This window comes from Microtus pennsylvanicus, chromosome 6, assembly GCF_037038515.1.
Source record: "Microtus pennsylvanicus isolate mMicPen1 chromosome 6, mMicPen1.hap1, whole genome shotgun sequence".
Classification (NCBI taxonomy): Eukaryota; Metazoa; Chordata; class Mammalia; order Rodentia; family Cricetidae; genus Microtus; species Microtus pennsylvanicus.
The window spans coordinates 126316572-126344229 of record NC_134584.1 but is presented as its reverse complement, the minus strand read 5'-3'; the positions used below and the strand labels follow the sequence as shown (position 1 = coordinate 126344229).

Here is a 27658-nt window from a genome sequence, read left to right as displayed (position 1 = left end):
TCCAAAGCCCGAGGGAAGCCGCCAAGAAAATCAAAAAGAAAAAAGATGAGATTAGGAAGAGGGGTACTTCCCGACCATTAAACAGCAGAAAGGCCAGGGCCAACTCTGGCTGTCCTGCCTCCTGGCTCCCTCTAGCACCCTCTAACTGGGGCGCTCCCGGCAAAGGAGATCACAAAGCACTAAACCACAAAGTGATCTTCATCCAACTTCATGACTACTGAGTTTCAAGCCTCTCTAAAACAAAGACGATACCAGAAGCGATTTGGGTAGAGAATGGCACCGAGTAGGTCAAATTGTGATCCCTGAGTCAGTCACTCCTGGTGTTAAATTTAAAATGTGATGGTTGGTTTTACGTCCACTCAACACAAGCTAGAGTCATCATACGAAGGAAACTCAATGGAGAAAATGTTTTCATACAATCTGGCTGCAAGGCATTTTCTTAATTAGTGAGGTATTTTTTAACTGGTGATTGATGGGGGAAGGGTCCAGTCCATGGTGGGTGGTGCCATCCCTGGGCAGAGCAAGCCATGGGAGCAAGCCCATAAGCAGCACTTCTCTATGGCCCCTGCATCAGCTCCTGCCTCCAGGTCCCTGCCCTGCTTGAATTCCTGTCCTGACTTCTTTTGGTGATGAACAGTAATGCAGAAGTGTAAGCCAAATAAACCCTTTCCTCCCCAACTTGCTTTTCAGTCATGGTGTTTCACTGCAGCAATAGAAACCCTAACAAGACAGATGTTTCAAAGTATCTGCTAATTTCCACAGCTAGACTGGTTAGAATTTACCCACAAATCCCACTTGTTCATAAAATTAGTGCAATATAATCACACAGCACTGGCTTGGCAGATGTGAGAATCTGATTCCCCAAAACAGACAGACCCCACCCAGCAAAGAACCAGGGGCCAGAGAAGCTTCATTACCGGCAAGCCCATCTGGCTTCAAGCTGCTTCCACTGAAAAATGAGCAACCCACACCGCCAGTCCTGAGCTCCTCCTAGTATTTAAAATTATGACTGTGACCGTGAGCCTTCTTTTCAGCTTGTATGATATAATTCTGTAGGACAGTTATTCAGTGAGTCCCTATGCATCTCTCACCCAGGGCGAGGTTTACTAATATTTTGCCAGTATTGACCATTCCCTTTCAGGGCCTGGCTGAGGAAGGAAGTGTCGATGCTACAGGGATGAGGAGCCAGGTCAACAACGGTCTGCAGCACGAGGTGAGGCGATGAAGGGTTAATGCTGAAGTTAAGACATCATCATTTCTGGAGGCAAAGTGCAGGGCTCTGTTTTAGAGACAAGGTCTCACCTACCCCATGCTAGCCTCAGACTCACTGTGTAGCGGGTGTGGCTCCAAGCCCTACCACAGGCAGATCTGTGATGCTGGGGCCTGAGTCCAAGGTTTGTATACGCTAAGCAAGGAGACTGTGCTTCGAGTGAATAAAGTTATATTACTTATTCTTTTCCTTTGAGTCTGTGTTGTTATATCCCATTTCAGTTAACAACAACAACAAAAACAAAAAAGACACCACCACCCCCAGAAGTAGATCATTCCAATGAGGGCTAAAAACTGGGAAACTCTCAACAAGGAATGCTTAGTTTAGAGCAAAGAGAATCTACCACAAAGAAACAGAGGGAGGCAAATATTCCAGATTGTTTGGGGTTTGTGGCTTCAGCTAGCTGAATACTGCTGATAAACGTACGTTTTACTTAACTGCCTATGAGAAAGCCAGAATTAAATATTTTAAAAAATGAGATGTCACCCTTGAATCATTAAGTTGCATACAAATTAAGAAACCACATTAACTGAGGTTGCTAAGGAAGCAAAAGCTCCAAGTACAACACATGAACAAGTAGAAACTAAGATTCATATTATCTTGGTGTTTACACAATGACTGGTATCACAAGACTCATCAAGAACGCATTTCTCCCGGAGGTCAAGGAGAAGTCAGCTGCCGGTGCCACCTCTTCCTCCACGACCAGCAGGGAATCCTCCCGGTGCCACCTCTTCCTCCACGACCAGCAGGGAATCCTCCCGGTGCCACCTCTTCCTCTACGACCAGCAGGGAATCCTCCCGGTGCCACCTCTTCCTCTGCGACCAGGAGGGAATCCTCCCGGTGCCACCTCTTCCTCCACGACCAGCAGGGAATCCTCCCGGTGCCACCTCTTCCTCCACGACCAGCAGGGAATCCTCCCGGTGCCACCTCTTCCTCCACGACCAGCAGGGAATCCTCCCGGTGCCACCTCTTCCTCCACGACCAGCAGGGAATCCTCCCGGTGCCACCTCTTCCTCCACGACCAGGAGGGAATCCTCCCGGTGCCACCTCTTCCTCCACGACCAGCAGGGAATCCTCCCGGTGCCACCTCTTCCTCTACGACCAGCAGGGAATCCTCCCGGTGCCACCTCTTCTTCTGCGACCAGCAGGGAATCCTCCCGGTGCCACCTCTTCCTCTACTACCAGGAGGGAATCCTCCCGGTGCCACCTCTTCCTCCACGACCAGCAGGGAATCCTCCCGGTGCCACCTCTTCCTCTACTACCAGGAGGGAATCCTCCCGGTGCCACCTCTTCCTCCGTGACCAGGAGGGAATCCTGCCAGTGAAGCAAGGCCACATGCTCATGGTAGATGTAAGGGTCTAAGTCATTATTCCTTTTACAAATGAAAAAGGCAGATAAAATTACTGTCACCTTCTAAAACAAGAAAACATACTTGCGTATATTACCGGCAAGTGGCTTCCTAGCAGGCCTCTCAGCCAGAGCACACACATGTTCCAGTGCTCTGTGACATGCAATGCGGTACCATGCAGAACCACTCATCCACATATCTCGTCACTACAAGTGGCAGGCAGTATCCGCACTGGAGATAAAGACTCATAGAAACACAAGTGTGGGAGCCAGAGGGACGGCTCAGCTGCTAAGCACTGGCTGCTCTTCTAAAGGAGCAGGCTTCAGGTGCCAGCACACAGCAGCTAGCAAGCATCTGTAACTACAGGTCCAGGTTCTGATGCTCTCTGCTGGTTTCTGAGGGCACTGCACAAGTGTGGTGCAAAGACATACATGCAGACACACACACACACACGATATAAATCTTTAAAAATTATAGAATTATGGTACAAAACTAAATTCAACTGATAATAATTCTATAGTCTATATAATTAATATCACTTTAGGAACAAGGACAACCATAAGACACACTTGGATATGCTGTCTTCATAAGGTCCGTGTATACTTACATACAAGTAGAAAACCCCAACCTCCTTTGTGTTGGGACAAAGCGGTTTGAAGTTAAGTAAGGAAGCTGGAGAAATGGTTCAGTGGTTAAAAGCACTTGCTGCTCTTCCAGAGGACCTGGGTTCTGTTCCCAGTAGCCACATGGTGGCTCACAACCATCCTAAACTCCAGTTCCAGAGGATCAAGTGTCCTCTCCCGACCTCCACAGGTACCAAAAAATAAAGCAAGCCAAACACTCATACACATAAATTTGAAAATAAAAAACTATTTTTAGATTTTGCTGAGAATTTTTACCATAAGATCATATAAAATAAACCCATCGCGTCTTCCCCCAGTAGACTGTCCCCACGTGTGGCTGTTAATCTCTAGTGGGGTTGTCGAGTGGGTGGGGTCCACTTCTGTTGTGGATAGAGGGGTCTACACTACGCAGCCCAGTCTGGCTTTGGGTGCTCGTCAGAATGCTAGGATTACAGACCAGTAGCACCGGAAGCTATATCTTTTCCATTTAATACATGATCCTAATTTTCTTGACAAACCCGAGGGAGCATTATACTTTCCTAACATACCTCCTTTTCCCCAGAATGTGTACAAACAATTCCACAGGCTGGCTCCTGGCAGGAAAACCATGCTCTGTAGAGGGGCGCTTCCCACATCAGAGCAAAGGAAATTCCCTTTCTCTTTTGTCAGTGTTCTAAACCGTCATAAGAAAACACACATGTCTTCACACAGGTGAGCGTTTCCCATGAACCAATGTCCTCATGAAACCTTCCAAAAGCCACATCTCCTATTTATGATGAGAATTAACACCATCTTGCTAACAGCTCAGAATTTAATCGGTGTGTTTTACAAGAGCAAGACAACGCCACCACTACCCCTGGGATGAGCAATGCGAAGGCTGAGGGCAGGGAGTTAGACATGCACGGTACAGTTTAATTAACACACTGGATTCGGACAGGACTGGAGGCTGACACCCAGCTGCCACAAAGTCACTATGAACTCCTTTCTGTGAACTCCTGTACTGAGACCAAAAAACGCACAGGTGTCAAAGACCAGGGCCACAACTGCACCCTCAGGGTCAGGCAGTTTCACTTCCTGCTTAGCCAGAGGAGGAAACCTCGGACAGTGGATCAGTGACAATTCAAGACTATGCCTTGATCTCCTCCTTCCTGTTACATCCCATGTACTCCATGGAGAAGCTTTAATTATCTAAATAAATAAATAACAGGTTTTAGGACTCATCAAATTACACTGATCCAATCAAAATATTATCAGAAGAAATAAATCCGGAATGCTAAAAATATTTAACTCCAAAACATCTGCTATTGTGTTTCATGCTGAAACTGCTTGTTTATAAAATATTTATAAACATTTTAGAGATAAATAATTTATTTATAAAATAATTATAAGGCTGAGGATATAACTGAGCTGGTAATGCTTGCCTAGGATACAAGAAGCTATATAAACTGGGAGTGGTGCCCCACACCCATAACCCCAGAACTTGGGAGGTGTAGGCAGGAGGATTAGGAGCTGAAGGCCATCCTCAACTTACATAGAGTTTGAGGTCAGCCTGGGTTACATGAGATCATTGCTCATGAAGTAAAATAAATAGGACTCAGAATGTCTCTGAGTTGCTTCCAGCATACAGATAGCCTCTGTGACCTCTCTGACCAGAAGGAAAATAAGGCAGGAAGGAGAAACTGCAAATACACAGGACTGAGTAGAAGACACGCAGCACTGGCTCGGCGGATCCCAGGAATCCAATCCCCAAAACAGACAGACCCCACCCAGCAAGGAACCAGGGGCCGGAGGAGCTTCACAGCAGGCAGAGCTGGGTGCAGAGCAAGCCCGTCTCGTTTGCACAGACTAAGCTTATAAAACCGCGTACAAACAGTAAAGCAAAACGTCAAGAACACAGCCGCACCCACTTCCCATCATTTTCATCCAATACTTTGATAATAGAAGGAATGAACTATATTACAACTCTATGAAATAGGTACTTCTACGAAAGTGAACACAATGTAAAGCGTTTTGTTGCATGTAAAAGTTTCCTAACCTGTTTTGTAGGATGTTCTGGTAACATAAATATATCCCTTAAAGTCGTGTTTGGGAGATTACACATGAGAAACTAGAATCTTCTGGTGGCATGACAAGTGTTATTTGTAAGACACAAATTCACACTTGTGTAACAAATGAAGAGGCATTCAAATCACACACATCCATACAGAAACCGGAGCACAGAGATCGTCAGGAAGAATTTGAAGGCAGAGGTGTTCAAACTAATTCGGAAGCTTTTCTCCGAAGAATGCTGAGGAATAAACACAGAGAAGAACAAGAGGTTTCTCCCAACTCTCGAGGAAGTTCACAGGGAGCAGAAAGGTCTGTACCAACCTGCCTTCTGCTGACTCTCGAAGTGGCTCTTTTGAGGTTCAGAGACCTTGACAGCCGCAGGGCCTTCACTGAGTCCTTCCTGGAGGTGCCAGAGAAGGAGGAATACTTCCCTGTACGCTTCTGCCTGGACTGGTCTGCCATTTCTAGCCATCAGGTGGTGAGGAGAACCAAGATGTCCCAGAACACAAAGCTAAGTACAGCACAAAATTGTTCCTCAGAGTCCTCAAAACCCAAACATCCCGTCTGCAATTTCCTTGGTGATCAGGAGGAACACGGGCCTGAAATGGGGGAGGAGGGGCTCCACCTGATTCATGCAGTCCTCCCTGGAAGCTGACCGAGACTACACAGGGCACCGTGGATCCCGGATCATCCAGGGACAGCCCCCAGAGCACCAAATTAAAACACCCTTCACCAGTTAAACAGGCTTGGTAGTTTGTCAAGACTAAAACTGGGTGTAGCAACACACCCTGGCATTGGCTGAGGATGACTGGACCCATCAGAGTCAAGGAAGCCTCTAGCTCATGGGTAACAAGAGAGCAAGGGTTCCTGATGGCACCCGAGCACAGCCCCTCCACACAGCAGGGTCTCTTCATAGGGCCACCGGATATAAGCCCTGAGAACCTTCTCCTCCCCATGAATGAGAAGTGGATGTGAGGTGCTCAGTGGACACACTGGATTAAGAGAAATACAGAATTCAGAATGCATAATTAGCACACACTCTGGCTCAGGGACACCCTCGCTTAGACCTGGCAAGGGAAGGAAGGCTCTGTTTATGTTCTCTCCAAGGAGGTCACGCAAGAGATATGAGGACTAAGGGGATGTTCTGTGGGAGAGCTCTTGCCGAGTCATGCCAGGCCTGAAGGGCATTCTCGGGGTTTCTAGGAGGAGTAAGGGGAGGGGTTAGATAATGAGAAATTGGAGATGTAATACTTTATAAAGTAATGGATTCTATGAAGATTTATAGCAAAATTGTGATTATACCAAGATTAAAAAGAAAACTGCAAACAACTTAAGAGCTGAGAGATGGCTCAGGAGTAAAAAGCCTTACTGCTGTGGTGGAAGAATGGAGCTCAGCTCCCAACACCCATATTATGGCTCACAACCATCCATAAGCGCATTTCAAGGACATATACACACACAAACACATAGATATTATATATTTACCATAAATGTATATATTCTTTTGAAAGAGGAAAGGAGTTGAGAGTCCACGTTGATATTTTCAGTGTTTGAGAACAAAGATCATGCTGTTAGCTTCCCCTGTTCCTCTGTCCCCCGAGTATCTCATCCTTCCCCGCCAACACAAACATTTAAGTAGGTAATTGTTAGTTTCTCCTTCGTGCACATTTTCTGGAAATAACATGAAACACTAAAAAGGATCATGCTATTGGCCCCCGTGTGAAGGTCTGAGGAGGACACAGGACTTGTTCTCTCTACCGTGTGGGTCCCAGGGATTGAACTCAGATCATTGGTGGGAAGGAAAATGCCTTTACCTGCCAAGCCATCTTTTGTACATCAAACGTGCTGTCTTACAGTCGTTGCATTAGGTTTGAGTGTGTTCTGAAGCCTTAATTTTAATTAATTAATTAAATCCTAATTTCCAATTAATTAGTGGTTTGTATGATTTGCTGATGCTGAGTGTATGAGATCAGGCGAGGGATGTCGTGGCACATACATACACATACACACACATACATATAATATATATGGAACTATCAAAATCTAAGGATACAGAAGCCTGTGTGTTTTGTCCAGCAATTACAGGTGAATTCCATTGCCAGTCCAGGCTTGCATGAAGCTGATAGAAAAGTAGAAACAGGCCAAGGAAACCGAAGCTAATCACCTATATAAAACAAATGCCCAGAACAGCCTGGTTAATGTTTGCCTTTGAACCCTTAGCAGGGTTAGAGGATTGGCACCACTGATCGCAGGGCTGGTGACCAACTGCCAATGGTGCCCGCAAGGAACCTTTCCCAGGACCGACCACAATCTAAAACCATTCGATCAATCCTTAGGCTTAATCATTACCCCCACTTGCAGATAGTAAAACTAAGGTTAAGCAGCCTGCCCGGGCTTGTGCCGCAAAGCCACGGGGGAGGGAAATATGGACTGTGTGCCTAAAGTCAGACCGTGTGGCTCCAGGCACGGCAGTACGAAATGCCCCTGGTGTATGAAGCAACACAAGAGAAGCCTGACCATCAGCTTACAATGACGAGCACAGCCGGAGAGGGCTCTCTGCTCTTCCTGCCTGACTAGGAAGCCCTGGAGAGTGCTTCTCTATCATTTTCTGAGGAGGCTGGGGACCAGCTTACACCAACCAGTGTGTCCACTCACAAAGGCCCTACTTGTTTCTCAGAGGCCTGTGACCTCCCCACCGCCCAGCAGGAAGCATAGCCTCTTCCGATCTGACTCTGCCCTTTTACACTCCCAGACACCCCTGCCTCTGCCCACACTTGAACTGCTGTGCCCTACCCAGAAGGCTGAAAATATTTAAATGCTAGGAACTATCGCTTTGATTTAATTAGCCAGACATTTGGTTTCCTATGGGTAGCTAAGTTAAATGCTCCCTTCCGAGCCGCACTAAAATGAGTCCATTAGGAAGAAATTAATCAAGACAGCTGGTTAGAGAATTCCATTTATAGAACGTATTTCAAGTTCACATTATCAAACTTTTTAATCATCCCTTTCCCACGCTAAGTCATACAAAAGCTGCAATCACAAAAGAAGCTCCCATCCAAAGCTATATTTAGATACGCCTAATGCTATCTTCCTACTGGAATTAAGCAGAAAGAGAAATACCGAGAAAAACAAATTAAGGTCGATAGTTTGAAGACACCCCCTCCAAATCCATCATACAGCCCCCTCTCGGAAAAGCAGCATTAACACTTTGTGCTGAACGCTCAAACTTTTTCCAGCAACCATAATTGTTTCTACTAACATTAAACCACATTTGGGCTAGAGAGATGGGGTTCAGCAATTCAAAGCACTGGCTGCTCTTGTGGAGAGCTTGGTTGCCAGCACCCACAGGGACCCCTGATGCCAACCAGAACGGACACTGTCACCCACTCTCCACACCCATGGAGGGGTCTGTTTCTCAAGTGCAGACCTCGTCACCTGAACCCCCACCACCACCATTATCAGTTGTCACTGGAGAGCCAACAAAATAAAGGCTGCTTCGGCTAGCACAGCTCATCAACCAGTTTCCAGACTTGTGTGGTTCACAGGCCCAGAACCCTTTAAGGAAGGGAAGAGCAGTTGGATCCACTTGAGGAGGGACCTTGTTACAATACCAAAGAGTTTTGATGTAAGCCTTCCGCCTATCCTTTGTCAGAGGGACCTATGGCCTTTCCCAGGACAGCTGTACCTTGGTGGGGGAGGGGGAGATAATCAGACTCGTGGGGCCTATTGAACACTAGTTAAACAGACACTGGCACGAGGAGACACCAGAAAACTTAGAGACTTGTGGAGGTCAGGCAATCAAAGGAGCTTTGATGGAAGTCTAAGGTCACAGTGGGTCCAAGGGGTCCCAGACTCATCCTGTGGCTTTTTCCCCAGTTCTATAGTATAAAATTGGAATAGCTACACTTAGAAGCTGACAAATTACCCACACTGGCTCCCTGACCTATAGAAAGGTCATAAGGAAGGCACTGGAGTTGCCTCTACCAGAGAACAGTAAGCCAAAACAGTATCACCTCCCTGAAAGAATTGCAGAAATTTATGCCAGCCTCAAAGACTTGGATGACACAGGGGTAGAGGCCCCTGCCACATCTCCCTAAACTATCCTATCTAGCCTGTGCAGAAGACAGATGGATCGTGGGGAATGACAGCTAACTGCCGAAAACTTAACCCAGCAGTGACTCCAGCTGCAGCAACTAAACCAGATGTGGTGTCCTTGCTTGAACAGATCTGGAGATTAGTACACATCTTTGCTCCAGCAAATGCTCTTTTTCTTGACAGCCATTAATTAGGACCACCAGAAGCAATTTGCCTTCAGCTGGCAATCCCAGTAGTACACCTTTACAGTTTTACCTCATGGGCATATTAACTCCTCAGTCCTGTGTCTTAATTTTACTTTTTATTTTATGTGTGTGTTTGCCTTATGTATGTATGTATGTATGTATGTATGTATGTATGTTAGTATGTATGTATGTATGTTAGTATGTATGTATGTATGTATGTATGTACAAAAGAGACCAACAGAGGACACTGGACTCCTGGAACTGGAGTTATAGATGGTTGTTACTATCTGGGCTCTCTAGAAGAGAAGCCAGTGCTCGTAGCCACTGAACCATCTGTTTAATTTCAGTTTGAAGAGATCTTAATCTTCTTACCCTTTCACAAAAAATCATACTGGTCTACTATATTGATGACATTTTGCTGGCTAGACCAGGTGAGCAGGAGGTGGCAACCACTTTGGTAACACAAGCGTGCATCAGAGGAGGGGAAATAAATCTAACCAAAATTCAAGGGCTTTCTACCTTGGTGAAATTTCTCAGAGTCCAGGGATGTAGGGCATGCAGAGATATCCCTAATATGAAGGACAAGTATCTGGACTTTCCCAGCACCAAGAAAGTAGAGGAAACTTAGTGGCCTATTTAGATTCTGAAAGCAGCAAATCCCTCACTTGGGTGTGTTACTCTGGCCCATTTACGAAGTGACTCAGAAAACTTCTGACTTTGAGGAGGGCCCAGAGCATCAACAAGTCCAAGCTGCTGTTCAGGCTGCTCCACCATTTAGGTCATATGATCTAGTAGATCCAATGGTATTTGAGGTGGCAGTGGCAAACAGTGGTCCTTAACATGACTGTGGTAGATAGGGATGCTGTTTGGAGTCTCTAGCCAACACCTCTAGGTAATGACAGTGGAAACCCTTCAAACCCTTGGGCTTTTATACCAAGGTTCTATCACAATCCACTGCTAAGCATTCTCCCTTCAAGAGGCAGCTCTTGGCCTGCTTTTAGTCCTTAATGGAAACTGGACGTTTGACAATGAGCCACCAAATGGCTGTGCAGCCTGAACTGCCCGTCATGAGTTAGGTATGATTTGATCCACCAAATCATGGAGATGGATCTGCAGGGCAGCAATTCATTAAATGAACTGGTATGTGTGTGTGAGACCATGCCCCAAGAGGCGGGAGGGCACAAGGAAAGGAAAGCTGCCCCTAAGCCTATGGTTCCTACTCCCGCTACAAAGTTCCAGTCTATCCTTTAGCATTCTACTTAGAAATCTATTTCAGGAATCATGATAGGAAACTAAAAACAACAATTACACTTCCTAAAACTTCAAACCTTTTTCTAACACTAATGAATGTATGGCTTTATCATCATCTGATTTGTACAAGATTACAAAGCAAAAATGCAGTTTACTAATCACACGATTTAGATATGCAAAGCCTTTAACAATCAGATCTAGAGCGGCTTGTTCCTGGTTCTTTGTCATCATGCAGTTAAGGGTACATGGTTTCCAATTGATGACAAATGACAAACTGTCCCAAAGATCTAAGCACCAACTATCTCAGCCTAGTGGACTGGGACTATACTCTACCCAGCTACTGCAGAGCACACACTATGGGTGGCAGAAAAAGAGAGAATAAGGAAAATAAAGGAGCAGAAAGGAATGCCAGAACAGTCAGTATAGCAGTGAATTTCTAGCATTGTGGTTGGGAAAGCACCATCAATTCTTCAGGTCTGCAAAGTCGCTTTCAGCTTCAGAACTGAACCAACAACAAACTAACCACAGTTTCAGGACCCTTCACAGTGCTCAAAGGAAATCACCGAGCGTGAGCCCTGCTAAATGAGAACCCCTAATGGGAGAAATAGCACCCAAGAAAATCATCATCAAACTGCAAACAGGCCTAAAAGATTTGTATTTTTTTTTTTTGACACAATATGTTACTGGCCCATGGTAGCTACAAAAAGACAAACCCTACCATAGCAAGTACTGGGAATTCAGGCCTCCTTGAATTTTTTAATACTTGTACCTGCTATGTTTGTTTTCTTGAGATTTCAAGAAACTATGTAGGATTTCTATCCAATTCACAGCAGGCATGATACCAACTACCAGAAACACGGACTTGAGAGGGCATCAGCAGCTGTGCCCGCCAGCTCAGTCCAGCAACAACACAGATAGCGTGGGGAAGACCGCCAGTCACGGTGAACTGAGCGTCCCAACAATCTTGCGGCTCCAGAGCCTCCTAAAGTGGCCTGGCTTTAACCATAAATGCCCATGTGTGAACACTGGAGAGTAATGAGGACCAGGGCTACCTGCAACCACCTCAGCACAGCTGCGGTGATACAGTTGTGTCTGTGGCTGCTGGGCCCTTGTGCAATTTCACTTCGAGCCAAACACAACAGGAGGTGCAGGCAAGAAGCTCTGTGAGCCCAGCCACCCTCATCATCTCAGTGCAATAAAAAAAATCTGCTGACTTTCATATGCAGAGCCCAGCACCCAGTCACACACTTTTATCATGCTAGGAGCTACACTCCTCCCTGTTCCCTCCACGCAGTCAGCAAGCATAAACTGGCATGAACCACTATGCCTGCAAAACCAAGACGACCTTCAAGCCGGTAGTGAAGAAACGCAGATGAAAGGTGGCAGGGGGTGCAGTGGGGGACAGTTTCATGAGAGGAAGCACACACGGCACAAACAAAAATGCCTGGACCATGCACAGCCATCCGTAGCGAGACAGTGGCTCAAGGAGGTGGGTCATCGATACAGGGCCATCTCTGAGCCAGCACTGGGGCCAGAACTGGAAGATGCCGCATATCCTACGAGATTAGAAACAAGATCTTCATTGTGTCTGGAAAAAATAAGGGTGGGATGACAAAGAATACTTTGTACATTTTCATTGTAAAAGTTGCTAGGTAAAAATTCTAAAGAATAAGTGACAGGAGAGTCATTACTGTCTGGCACTGGGCAGTGAGGGTCTTTGTGTCTGTTATGACACAGATCAAAAGGGAGTGGGTGGCCTCTGTGACTTTCCACCTGTGTCTCGAGCGCAGAAGGGAAGGGCTCCCCCCTGCCACTCTCATCCTGGAAAACTGCCTTTAGAGCAGACTGCCCAGCCATGAACTCACTCTGTCTTTGTCGTCAGCAACATCACAGAGGATGTCATCCAGGTCTAGAATCCCTCCGTCTCCATGCTCCAAGCGGTGCACCTGTATCCAGTAGTTTGGATCCTGGACAAAAGAACAGAAATGCCAAATACGTTAGCATCACAGAAAGGGAATTCAACAATTTAAACTCTAATAACTTCCTGACCATTAAAGGGAATATCAATAATATTACAACCAATTAAAACTTCAAGCAGGGATCAACACATGGTAGAGTCAGTCCTCCTCTTCCTCTATGATTAGGTCACTCACACATACTCTACAACTAGCATATTGCACATGCTGGAGAGTCAATGTGCTCCTCTCAAACGGGCCTGAATAAATGGACAGAGAAGCAGACAAGCCAGCACATGGACCAAGAAGGCTGTGTTGGGAGCCTATGCTCCAAAAGGTCAAATCTGGCCCGCGTGGACATGTGCACAATGAACTATTTATATTTAAAGCAACCCATTAAAGATGCAGGGCCTGTAGCTCAAAAATGGAGATGGAGAGAAAGGAGAAAAAAGATACCACTTAAAACTTTGAAATATTAGCCAGGCAGTGGTGGCGCACGTCTTTAATCCCAGCACTTGGGAGGTAGAGGCAGGTGGGTCTCTGTCCATTTGAGGCCAGCCTGGTCTAAAAAGTGAGCTCCTGGACAACCATAGCTACAAAAAAAGTAATATTCTATATAATGTATTTATACACACACACACACACACACACACACACACACACACACAGACTGTAAGTAATTTGAGAAGGGCACAGTAGTCCCTGAACTCCACAATAACTCTGATACAGATGCTCATATAGAAATACAGGAAACTGTATGCTGTCATGAACTGATTCCCCAAAAAAAAAAACACAGAACTGCTACCCAAAAGTTGTGTTAACACTGTTTTTTCTTTCCCTAAGAAAGGATGTTTGACACCATCCTATCTTGAAAACAAAAGATGAGTGTTAGCTTAAACACAGATTCCACCAGATGTATGAGCAAAGACGATGCAAGGCAGGGTCAGAGGTGAGCAGTTTCTGGAAGCTGCCCAAACACATCTCTCACACAGGTATGTCTCAGATCCCATAATACACAACACACATCACAGAGACAGGGAGTTACTGTCCTTATCACTGTTTAGCCAGTGGGACAAGCAGTTCAGACCTTACTAATCAATACTACAAGAGCAGGACCATGCAAACTACCTCCGCTACTGAGATTTTTATAAAGGGAATTGTGCATCTAGAATGAAAACACACAAACAACAAACAGAGATACACAGTACACACATCAGATACGTAGACACACATACACAGGCATATATGCCCGTCTGCTCTATGGAAGTCTCTTTCCCAACACCTCCCTTTCCCAGCCCACCAAGTGCAGGCCCCATAAGCACTAGTATCTCCATCCAGGACTCCTACTTTCTCCAGGTTCCCCTGTCTACCTGACCTGTCTTCTTGGACCTCACTCTGTCCAAGAGATCTACCTGTCAATCATGCCCCAGGACAGACAAGAAGTCTCTATCAGGCCTACCACCAATAATCCTACGCCCACACACAGGAGTAGTCAAGATGTTACATTTGAGGTTTTAAAAGCCGTTTCAGAATGATCTGCTTTTACAAGTGCCAAACACATAGTTCTCATCCTCTAATTGATAAATCAATTCTGCAATCATCGTAACCACAAATGTTTTTCAAAGAATTATTGAGAAGAGGCTCAGTCAGTGGCATGCTCTTAAGAACTTAAGTTTGATGCCCAGAACCAGGTAAAAAGCACATGTGTTTCCATCAAAATGCAGAGTTGTGGAGCCCCAGTCACAACAGATAAATCTACAAAACATTTGCAGATCTAAGTCAAGGGCAACATTGCCAAAAGGGAGTGGAAAGAATGTAAGAGTCAGCAGATCGGGGAGTTTGCTGTGAGACTGTCGTCTCCTCACAGTGTCAAAAGCTGTGTCCGTAAAGGCTCACCTATGTGACTGCCCAAACAGGAGCTGAACAGGACCACTCCAGTGGATATGCCAGAGTGGACAAGGACATGGGGCCCCAACCCTAAACAAAGAACTATAGTCAACCGAGGACAGTTGGGAGTGAGAGAGAAGTTCTTCCTCAGGGTTGAGCACATCAATTATTAGCCAATGCCAAACGATCAGCACTGAAAGCATACATACCAGTTATATGTTTCCTGAACAGGTTATATCTGGGAACACACATGTATACATGCAGTAACAAATATGTGTGTGTGTGTCCAATAATAATTAATGAAAAAGGTCATGAATTTGAAGGATAGAGGGGAAGGGTATATAAGAGGCTTTAGAGAGGGACAAAGGGGGAAAGAGAAATGCTATAATTATATATATTCTCTAAAAAATGTTTTAAAAGTAATCATAAAAAGGGGGGAGGGAAACTGATGTTATCCATCCAAAAATTCAAGAATATCCTCCACAAATGTTTTATATATAAGAAATACCTTTAAGAAATTCAAGGATATCCTCCACAAATGTTTTATATATAAGAGATACCTTTAAGAAATCATACAGTTGTCAAAATAGCATACATGCATATTAACTGGGTAAATACAACAATGTTATACATATACAGCGTCTTTTAAAAACATCATGCATGGTGGTACATGTGTGTAATCCCAGCACTGGCATTAGGAGGACTAGAGATTCCTGAGGCTCCAAAGCCAGTCAGCCAGTCTAGCATAGATAGTGAATTGCGAGTCAATGAGCAACCCTAGCTCAAAGTGTATGGATAGCATTTCTAAGAACAACATGTGGGGTTCCTCCAGCCTCCAAATATATATATGGTACATGTGCAGGCACGGGAACATGCACACGCCTCAGGTACACACATAAATATTTTTTAAATAATCAATATGCTTTTTGCTTCGGGCTCATCTTCCACAATCCCAGAGTACTCAGGCATCCTCCCATCACACTCCAAAAACTGCTCATTAAGTCAGCAGCAGCTTCTGCAGGGCTTCATGCAATTGGTCCTTCCTCAGTCCTTGGTCTGCAAGCAAAATCTGACACTGCCAATCACTATCTCTTCTCTGAAACAGCCCATAAATTTTCTGTATCCCCCAATAATAGAGCAAGGCTTTCTGAACTTGAGACTTGTAGACTACACATCAGGAGGGACCCTGATTCATGCCACATGGTTATGACAGGTATCTGACTGTTATGAGCACCTAACAGCCAGGATGAATGAAAACTAGCAAGAATAAAGCCCTGGTTCCATCCCCAGCATCACATAAAAGCAGGTGTGGTGGTGCATGCCTATAATCCCAGGACTCCTGAAAGGAGAACATGTATGTGGTGGCATGCTTGTCTAGAACTGCAGCTGGGGTGCACAGATACGAGACCCATTGGTTAGCAGGTATAACTGAATGGAGGAGATCAGTGTTCATTGGAAAGAAGAGGAGGAGAGTGGATTGAGAAAAGACACCCAAAGTCAACCTCTGGCCTCCCCAGGCACGGGCATACATCTGTATGTGTCCTCACATACACAGGAGCATACACCCCAGGAACAAGCAAACACAACACTGTTCGTGCATGCGTTTGTACGTGCTTGCATGCATGCGTGTTACAGGATAAACTTGTAGCTTGTCTCCTTCCACCATGTAGGCTCCAGGGACCAAACTCAGACAGTCAAGTGTGGTGGCAGGTGAGACTTATCACCAGTCCAACATGCACAAATCTTTAAAAAATTAAAAAAGAAAAACAAAAGCATCAGCAAGCAGCAAATGACAGTATTCCGGTAGCTTCCCTCAAGAAACCCTCTATCATGGAAGCCCCCGCCTTGTCTACTTGTAAAACTTAAAAGATAAGAAAGATGTAACCTTCACCTTACCTTTCTCGGAAAGTATTAGAAGATGTGTTCCAACAAAAGAAGGAATAAGCTATAAACAAAAATGACATGACTTATGAAGCAGACCATGTGAGGAAAGACTCCCTGAACTACAGAGATCACTGGGACACTCACCCTGAATAGTGACAAGAACCCAGAAAGCTGCTGGAGGCAGACATGCCCCCACTTAGAATGAAGCCACCAGGATCTCCGAGTGAAATGTCTTGGGATGCTGTGGAAAGAGCATTCAAAGCATCCAGACCAACCGAGACCACCTTCTAGAGGATGGAGCTGGGGCGGGGTTGGGAGTCAGAGCACAGAAGGCAGCAGGGGCAGCTCAAGAATGGAAAGAGGGCTGTGCAGATCAGCTACAGGCAGCACTCCACCAGGAAGAGTAGCTTACCTAAGCAAGCCCCAACTAAATCTGGTGGAAAGGAGTCTGTTAATAAGTACATGTGTATGAGAGAGAAACACACACACACCAAGACTGGCTCTCTGAGATGGAGGAAAAGGAAAACATACACTGGGCAAGGGGCAGGGTCAACCAACAAAATAGTGAGAATATATTTTTAAAAAGAGTCAAGAAGAATACAGGCAATTTAAGCAGAAATATTCTGGTAGATTCCAAATGAATGGATTTTAAGTCAGAGAGGGCAGGATCCACTCACTGCCATTCTTGGAGTACCGTATGTATGCATGTATATTAAGAAACAAAAAAATTGAGAATTTCTCTTCAATGATAACAGGCAACCACTTAATACTAAGCATACATTTAACCAATTAGCCATAAGGTAATTACATCCCTAAGATAATGAAGTCACTGTTGCTAATGACAGAACAAGGATTAGAAAACAATTCACTTTTGAAAGCTGGTAGAACCAATAAAAGGAAATAGTCTTCATTCTTGGCAGTGTTGCAACTATGTATCTAAGTGTGCCACTAGCCAGGGCTATAACAATGTATCTATACAAGCTAAGAGGCAGTGCTGTAACTAAGTATCTAAGTGTGCCACTAGACAATACTATAACAATGTATCTATACAAGCTAAGAGGCAGTGCTGTAACTATGTATCTAAGTGTGCCACTAGACAATGCTATAACAATGTATCTATACAAGCCACAAGGCAGTGCTGTAACTATGTATCTATATAAGCCACGAGGCAGTGCTGTAACTATGTATCTAAGTGTGCCACCAGACAGAGCTATAATAATGCATCTATGTAAGCCACTAGGCAGTGGTGTAATTATGTGTCTATGGGAGCCACAACAGACAGTTAAACACGGGGTCCGTTTGGGGGGTTATTTAATGAAACATTAGCATTTCAAGACAGGATGTGGCTTTGCCTGATTTAACCACTTTTGCACTTCAGAAATGCACGTCTTTACCATAAACTTAAAGAACTAGTTTATCTGTTTGCTGTGGTAACTCAGTTAAAGAGTAAATACACTTGTGTTGCCTTCTCAGCAGGGGTGGAGGACATGGATGGTCAGATGTCATGTCTGACATCCAACAATGAAAAGATTTGCATTCTTGTTGGGGAGTGACTAATACTGAATGCATGTGCTCCTCAGGCCCAATACTCAACCCCAAGCCACACCCATGCTAAAGCCTCAACACCAGCCCAGCACACAAGAGAACCACAAATATATTGCCCCACAGGAGAATGGATGCAGTCATGTCTCTCGCTAATGAAAAGGAAAGAGGCAATGGGGAGGGAAGGGAAATTCCAAGTTCACGAAAATAACTTTGCATGTCTTGTTCCTTTAGAACCAGGCAGTCCCTCACAGGACACAGGGATGAAGCTGTCATTGGCATCTTCCCTTGCCATTTTTATAAAGACGGGTACGATAGTCTCATTCCTCACCAAGGAGGAGCCAGGGCCAATGACACAGTTTTCATCTCCATTCTGGCAGAACAGGAGCCTTCCTGAGTCAACCCACTCAGATCATAACCTTCCCAATGGCAGGCCAGGGGACAGAGAACCCAGTAAGCAACTAGACAAGTATAAACTGTAAGGTGCTTTTTAGAAACATGACTAAAGTGATTTTTCAAAAAAAAAAATCAAGAGTCCATGGCTAGGGGAGAGGTGGCTCAGTTAAGAGTACAAACAGCTTTTCCAGGGAACCCAGCTTTGGTTCCCATCACCCAAAGGCACTCACAACTGTCTCTAACTCCAGTTAAAGGGGATCTGACTCCCTTTTCTGGCCCCTGAGGGCACTAAGCATAACGCACAGTCAAGCAGGCAAAACAGCTATATACATAAAACTGAATAAAATCTAGAGAAGGAAAGTACACCTCTGCCAACCTGAGTACAGCACAGGACGCTAAAGACAAAAACCTATGAAAAGGATAAAGACACTTGTCACATTAAATAGTGAGTCGTGATGGGAGTAATGCACGGCAGCTAAGTAAAAGCGCACTCTTGTGTGAAGGGAGGGAATGCCTGCCAAAGCGTGTATGGGAGGGAGTGGCGTACTACAAAGGCACCTAATGGCAGCATTTTTGTAACATGTCGTTATGTGCTTGTGAGGGCATGAGGACGGTGAATGTCATTGGGTGTCAACAGCTAACAAGCTAGGCAATGGGTGAATTGGTGGCTCAAATTCCTTTCAATAAAGAGCTGTTGGAAGTCTGTCCTTTTAAAGTAACAGGGGGGCTCTTCAAGATCAAAAGGAACTACAGAAGCATGAGAGTATACAAATGTGGTTCTAGACTGAATCTTTGTTGGAATTTTTACAAAGAAAAGAAAATCAGGCTAGGAATGAGGCTCAATGATGGGGCTCAGATCTAACTACACAAGGCCCCAATGTCCATCCAAAATTACCACACAATTTTTAAAAGGGTTGTAGCACTGAGGAATAAACCTTTCTGCATGCTGTGTGAGCATTCTAACTGACTTACCTATGTCCCCTGCTTAATATTGAGACATTATCTCACTCAGCTTCAAAAAATGACCTTAAATTTGCTCTTCAGTCCAAGCAGGCCTGCCTTGAACAGAAAGCTGGGATTATAGGCCTATGCGATCATATCTAATACATGCAATAAAGTTTAACGCTATCTTGAGGACTGCTTAAAAACCATTACCATAGATTATGTATCAAGTAGTTGTTAGAAGTTGTTAATTTTCCAAATTGTAATAATGGTTTTGTGAATACTGAAGGAAATAGCCTTCTGAGAAAATGTTATGAAATATTCATCAATGAAGTATCATAACACTGGCTATTATTTTAAAATAGCTAGTTCAAGCTGAAGGAGGGCTCAGGTGGCCTTGCAAGCCAGAGAGCCTGAGTCCAAACCCCTGAACAATGTAAATCTACCAGGTGTAGGGTGTGCTTATAATCCCAGGGCTGAGAAGCAAGAAAGGGAGGACCCCTGGTGCTCTCTGACCAGATGGCCAAGCCTGATGGGGGGTGGTGTCCAGGCCAGTGAGAGGCCCTATCAACAGAAGTGGACAATGCCATGGTATGCCACCCAGAGTCAGCCTGCATCACACACACACAAACAACACAAACACCCATGCACACACATACACACACCCACATACTTGAAACTAGCTTGTTCTCAATACAGATGTAAACAAACAAGCATACACAAGTAAGCACCTATGTGCAACATGCATCTAGGAAAATAAAAATCCCCCAAGTCTTTAAACCAAGAAAGTAAACTGAGAATTGGTTATAAAACAAGGAAGAGCTGAGTTTCCCAAGCAGAGACTTCTGAGAAAGCCACTGTCCTCCATGCTGACATAGGAAAAAAGGTGGTAGCATAGCCCTTTCCTGTAGGCAGCAGCTGGCCAGCAGAGTGTGGAGGTGCTGGAGCACCAAGGAGGAGAGACTTCTCTGCAGAGACTGAGCCCAGGGTGGGAGCTGGGATCTGTCTGTGGAGTATCATCACATGACTTCCATCCGAGCAAACCTCCCATGGCTCAGCCTGGCCAGCTGTGGCGGCTACAGCTAACCCACAACTATCCGTGGACTGTCCAGAACAAGCTGACAGCAGAGTAAACGAAGGCAGTGGCTGAGTTAATGAGAACACAGGAAGCCGGCCTGTGTAAAACCATCAAGCACATGAGAGGGGAGGCGGGAGAATGGAAATTTTTACTCAGTACAAAGGAAGAAATACAGAACATTACACATGCAGGGCAAGTCATCTACCCACTGAGCTGCACCTCCAGCTCACTAGTGTGATCTGCGGGGAGAGATTTGGTATCAAGTAGATAGATATTTTTAAAGGGCTAATATTGAAAATACCTACAGACGCAGTAACCAAACATGGGGAGAGATAATGTGGTTGATCTCCAGCTAAGCGTGAAGTTTTCTAAAACAAGCTGAGCACATCCAATCCGTGGAACACTAACAGCAATTCAAGCTTTTGTCCCGGGACTGGAGGTGTGGCTCAGTTGGTAGAAGGCTTGCCTGGCGCGAATGAAGACAGCATTCCATCCCCAGAAGCACAGGTAGGAATGGACATGCCAAAAATTCCAGCAACTGGAAAGCGAAGGCAGGAAGAACAGAAGTTCAAGCTCACCCTTGGTTACAGGGTGAGTTCCAGGCCAGCATGGTTAGTCTACATGAGACCCTGTCTTTAAAAATGAAAAAAGAAAATCCCAGACACTCTTAGTTCAAGAGAAGTAATCCCTAGGATCCCTATGAGTTGGAGGTTCTCTTCCCCTGCCACTTCCGATTTTCCCTAATGAAGTTGATATAATCTTTGATCTAACCATTCCAACAACCGGTGAACGCATTTCTCCCTTCCTAGCCACTCGTCTGTCCTGCTCAGTCCTGTAATTACGGCCACCTCATCTCACTTTGCTCCTGCCCCTTCTGCTACCACAGCAGTCACGGGCAGAGCACACAACACCCTACACACCCCAGCTCGCCTTCCCCCTCCTAGAACTGTTCCTCCTGTTCCTCACCAGATGCTGTCACGGCCAAATTCTGAACTCCCCTAGTTGTATTCACCTTCCCATGTCTGCTTGGAAAAGCTCCTCTATAGCTTGGCCCTTGGCCCTGGGTACTCATCTAGAACTGACTTGTACTGAAGAGCCTGCTTCCTTTGTGTTCCTGTAGCATCCTGCCTTTCTCATTGGTAAAATACCCAAAGGGACTTTGTATAAGCTTTTTAAAGTGGAGAACAAAGCACTGTGTTATTTAAAAAAAAAAAAAAAGCTGTATACTAAAGAAATAGACTAACTATGTGAAGTAAAGAAAAGGCTTCACACAAGTGCTTCTTGGGAGATGTAGTCAGCACACAGTCCTGTGCTTTGCTCAGAGAAGTACACGGTCAAATTTGCTGCTCATCCTTCATCCTCCAGTTCTCCAGCCTGACTAAGAAGTCACCATTGGTTACTATGTCTTATAGTCCAGACGACAGCAAAGCTAAGGCTGTTAGAGTCCAGACAGACAATGCCCCATGTGGTGGGGAGACCAGACTGCAGCTTGGACACCTTTGCTCTCACCCACAGGTTAGCTGCATCTAGGAGTCAGGACACCCTGGCATCTTGCCTCCAGTCCCAGTGAGTGTGAGAGACTGGACGAGGCCAGTACTGCCACCCGACAGTGAGAGAGACAAAGGAAATACGTGAGGCCCTGGATGTGTAGGGCATCCAAGTCAGGTATTAATTAACAAAGCAGCCTGCAGGACAGCCTCAAGAGTGCCATCGGCAGCTCTGCCACCGTAAGCTCCTGAAGAGTGGCATCGGGTGGTACACCCATCTCTCTCAACCCGAGTTCACTGGGTGAAGGGCCACCTGTCTCTGGGCATATCTCTGGGCTACTCTTAAGTCTTCCACTCCATTTTGTATAAGAGATAAAATACTTTTTTTTTTTTTTTGGTTTTTCGAGACAGGGTTTCTCTGTAGCTTTGGAGCCTGTCCTGGAACTCCCTTTGTAGACCAGGCTGGCCTCGAACTCACAGAGATCCTCCTGCCTCTGCCTCCCAAGTGCTGGGATTAAAGGCATGCGCCACCACCACCCGGCAAGAGATGAAATACTAAGAAACACGACTTGAGGGAGATGATCACCATCTAGCCAACGGAAGGGCAGAGGAACACCACAGACTTGGAAATGTGAGTCGTTCCCTCCAGGACACACCGCCATCTCTCCCTGAAGATCTAGTAAGCAGGTCAAAGGGTCAACATGGGAAGGAGAAATTGAACCAAGAGAAAAACCTTAACCAAGAGAAGGGTCTTTTCAAATTATCAGTGTTGTGTCTAGGAAAGAGCTTGGTGGGCAAAGCGCTTGCCTCAGAATCACAAGGACCTGAGTTTGGTTTCCAGAGGTCACGGCTTTTGAAAGAGAAGAGGCATGGCAGCGTGTATTTATAATTCCAGCGTTGGGGCTCACTGACCAGCCAGCTTAACACACTTGGTGGTCCCAGGTTCAAGGAGAAACTGGCTCAGAAAAGGATGGACAGAGTCTGAAAAACAATGTGTGGGGTTGATCTCCGCCATCTCCCCCGTTCAGTAAGGAACCATCTAAGCCTGTGAGTTTGATTTCTGCTGGTTCGTTCTCTCTCTCTCTCTCTCTCCCTCTCCCTCTCCCTCTCTCTCCTTCCCTCCCTCCTTCTCCCTCTCTTTCCAGATTCAGTATAAACCGTCTCAGAGAGGCTTAAGCTGCTTAGTTTGCAGTTATCCAGCCTTGGAGGAAAGACTTCTCCAGCAGCTTGGCTTTTCTGGTTTTCCAGTTGGATTTATTTATTAAAATACAAATAATATGCCACTATAAAAAAGAAACTGTCTCAGAGCCTGAGAAACAACATGTGAAGTTGATCTGGGGCCAACACACAAACACACACACACACACACACACAACCACCACTACGCATCAGACAATATCTTTCACTTCCTGGAGTGTAAAGAAAGAATGCTTTTTGCACTTAGTTGTAGGCTATGATTCCATCAGCATTGGAGTCAAACAGCAGAAAAAAAAAAAAACAATCCATCAACTCAAAATAGAATCAGGGACCTCAAATAACTATTTCTCTCATACACAGCAAAACGAAATCCAAATAACCTCCCTAGGAGATCTTTAAAGACAGTTATCAGCTGACAAAAGAAAATCTACACTCACACATTGACTCCCCAGCCAGCAAAGAGGAGTCCCAAGGCAGCAGACCAAAGGGAACTCTCTGACCTTGGAAAGAACACCCCCACTGAAATACGACCCAATCGCAACAACTCAGAATTCTGAGACAAATAAAGCAACCCAGCTCCCTCCTCCCACTTAATCCAAACCCACCCCTTGGCTTATTCCTGAGAAACCGAAAAGAAAACAACAAAACAACTTCTCTCAGATTACCCCATCACAATTACATAGAAATCCCATATACCTGGACACCCTAACCAGGACTATATCAAAGGAATACTCCCAAACTAAGGGATGAGGGGAAGAGAGAGAGCATTGGAAGACTCAGCACCTACCTCTGCTTTCCACCTCGGAAGCCTGGGCAAGCAGCGAGCCAACTGTAGCTTGTGACGCTTCCATTCAAACTCAGCCCAGCCCAACCTGTGCCGGCTTAGGGTTGGGGCCCCACAGCACCACATTGTTACAATACCAACGTGGCACCAGGCAGGAAGGGTCCCAGACTGTGGTGCTCTGCATGCAACTCAGAACAGTCCAGGGAGAGTGGCAGGCCTGGGCTCCGAGGTCCCTGTGACTCCCTGAGACTGCTGATGCCAGAGGTGGGGTTCCCTCTTCTCCCACAGGGCTCCTATCCTCAGTCAAGGGAGGGATCTACGATGGTATCTTCAAAGGATTGCCAGGACAGGGATACTCCTTCCTGTGAATACTCCTTCCTGGGACTGCACCTTCGGAGAAGAGGGAGTGCCTCTCTCTCTCTCTCTCTCTCTCTCTCTCTCTCTCTCTCTCTCTCTCTCTCTCTCTCTCTCTATGCCCTGTGTAACAGGGAAATGGATTCTCCTCCTACTCAGCCTCGTGAGTGCCTGTCTGCGCCTCCTGGAAAGTCAGGCTCTCTCCTGCCCACTGTGGCACTCCTGCCCACACCTGACTTCCTGGCACAGATCTATTCTTCCAGACCCGGGTCGTCAGCCCTCTTCGTCTATCCCAGTCCAACCATGGGAGTTGGAAGGACGGAAGCCCCATGCTGCTGCGCAGGCTGCCATCCATTACCCGGACAAATATTTGGGTAACATTCTTCCCCCATTCAGGGGGACTTTGGGCAACAAATAAGGCCTCACCCTCCTGGAGATGGCTCTGCCTTTACTCTCAGCCAAAACAAGGAAATTTTTATTATATTTTATTAATTTTTCATATGTATTTTTCTCATGTTTACAGCCCCAACTCCTCTCCCTGACGTCCCCCACACCTTCCTGTCACACCCCCAACATCATGTCCTCTTTTTATTATTTTTAATAACTAACCCATCTTAGCCAAATTGTACTGCACACAGACTCCTGGGTATAGGACCATCTACGAGGACCTGGCTGGCCTACCAGGAGCCATGCCGCTAAAGAAAACTGACCCTCTTTCCTCCAGAAGCCATCAGGTGTTGGAGTGCCGGTTAGAGAACCCCTGCCCTTCCTGCTGGAATACTGGCTGGCATGTTTGGGTATTGTGATTGCAACCTCGGCTGTTTTGAGTTGATGCGTGTGCGGTCCTGTCACGCCTGGGAGGTTCTGTGTTGACCCAATCCTCATACACTTGTTCTGTGTCCTCTTCTGTGATGGTCCCTGAGCCTGGCGGCAAGTGTGGCAGAGATGTCCTGTCTGTGGGCTGATTGGCCTATTAACACTTAGTCTTTTATAGGGGAATTACTCTGAAACAGGAATTTTTAAATAAGGGCTAACCCCACATGCCTTTCCTGAGGAGGTTACAGTTACATATTTAAGGGTATATTTGTAACAAAATTAAAGAAATAGAGTCTGAATTTGAGAAACAGCAAGGGATAAGGAATAGGGGGAGGAAAGGAGAGGAAATGGAAGGGTGAATGGATTCTGTAATCATGTTTTAATATTAAAAAATGGATAAATATTTTTTAAAAGAAACAGCCTCAACGTATTTCCAGAGAATGATAGCCACAAATACTGGGTAATCACCTACACCAAAGGCTCTAGAAACAGAACCATTCTCCCTGAAATGACACTTCCAAGCGCACTTAAAGTCCCTTATAAAACCCTAGTTGGAAACAAAGAAACAAATTAGCTGTGTAGGAATGCCAAAGGATGTAATTACACAGCCGGTAATTAGGAAACAGACTTCCTCAATGACAACACTGGAAACTGCAACCTTATCAGATGAGGGAGGGAGAACACTGGAGTAAAACAGGTTTGTGAGGCTTCACCATGGAGGTAAACAGTGGAGAGGTGCCAGCCACACAGGAACAGAGAGAACAGGGTGGAGACTTCAGGGGACAGCAACAGAGCAGGGGCTTTACGGGGAGGGGCGGGGCAGGAAGTGCAGTTTCCAGACATGGGTAAGAACAAGGCCTTCATGGCACAGCCAGAGAGTGGTGGCAAAGCCGAGATGACCAGGGCATCCTTGGGGCAGCTGCCCTGTCAGTAACCACCATAAGGCAATGAAACTGCTCAACGCCCTGGCCCTGCCTGAGCCTCTCCACTCTATACAGCACAGCTCTAGGGTCTGAATGAAACACACTCCCGGAAGATTTTTTTCCCCTCTCTAAACAAGGATAAATGAGGTAACTGTTCTCATCAATACATACTTTAATCCTGAAAACGACTCATAATGCACAATTTAACTGTGTATCAGGGGCTGGAGAGGTGGCTGGAGGTTAAGAGCGGCGGATGCTCTTTACGAGGACCTGAGTTTCATTCCCAGCACCCACCTGGCTGCTCACAACCATCTGTAACTCCAACTCCAAGGCACTGACGCCTTCTTTTTGCCTACTCTGCCACCAGGCACACACATGGTACACAGACATACATGGAGGAGGAACACTAAACACATACGATATTAAAATTTAAATAAAATAAACTACCTCTACTGTTTGGCTTCCCTGCTGCTGTGATTAAACACCGACCAAAAGGAGCGTTGGGAGAAAAGGGTTGATTCGGCTTACACATTCTAACCACAGCCATCATTAAGGGAAGCCATGGTGGGCACCTGGTAGCAGAAGCCACACAGGACTGCTGCTCACTGGCTTGCTCAATTGCCTTCCTCACACAAACTAGGACCGCTTCTCCAAGGCTGGCGACAGCCACAGTGGCCTAGACCCCACATCCACCCTTAATCCTTAATCAAGAAAATGCTCCTACAGACTCTCCGACAGACCAATCTGATGAAAGCAATTCCTCAACTAAGGGTCCCTCTTCTCCAGCTCACCACATATGCTGTCTCTATTGAACATACATGTAAAAGCATAAACACTGGCAACAACCTGGGTCTGAGCCCTGTGCAGCCAGCTACGAGGCAAGCTTTCCCAGTCTGAGATTCCAGCTCCACTAGACCCCGGCAGAAGACTCTCCAGGTAAAAACAGCAAATGTATTGAAGAACCCCTGCACAGCAACTCCCACCCACCCACGTTCAGAGAGGATTCACTGAACCTCAGTCACTGCTGGAGATAACAGCATTTTGTGTGCACACATCACTATGTACACAGCATGGGCCAGGCATTGAGCTCCGTCCCCAGCATCAACAAAGAATAAAAAAGAATCTGTCACCAGTCTGAAAGTGACATCACTTTAGGACACATGGCTACAACCAGTTCCCCTTCTTTCGGAAATGGTGACGAATTGTGCTGAGCTGGCCCTGGCCAACCCCTGCCGGAAGAGCCCACAGCAGAGGCGTTCGTGTGGGCGTGCCCAGTGCTCAGGACCTGGTCCCTGAGCATCAGCAGTGCTACTTTTGTGTTAAACAACTGTCATGGGAGGTGCCTGCCTGGGACAGCAACAGCAAGCACAACAAACCCACAACTTACAGTAGAACTGGGGAAGCACACAAGAGACCCCAAGCTACAAGTTTTACGTTCTAAAACTGGAAACACTGCATGAATATTTTATTGGAACTCCTCTTAAATGAGTTAAGTCTTTCTGGTTGAAATCTCCGCCCTTCACTGTGCATAACAGTCCCTTAAGCACTCCCTGAGTGGCCTGGAGTAGCTCTTCCTGTTTATCAAAAGACT

At 45.8% G+C, this 27658-nt stretch overlaps 1 protein-coding gene across 20 annotated transcripts in view; it reads right to left on the bottom strand.

The window, feature by feature from the left end:
- The window catches only part of Pard3 (par-3 family cell polarity regulator), a 509597-nt gene that overhangs the window by 401721 nt on the left and 80218 nt on the right, over window positions 1–27658 (bottom strand). For all 20 annotated transcript variants that reach the window (XM_075977730.1, XM_075977731.1, XM_075977732.1 and 17 more), the window contains exon 2: window positions 12688–12789. In XM_075977730.1, coding sequence (XP_075833845.1) covers window positions 12688–12789 — 102 coding nt within the window. The remainder of the gene's footprint in view (window positions 1–12687; window positions 12790–27658) is intronic.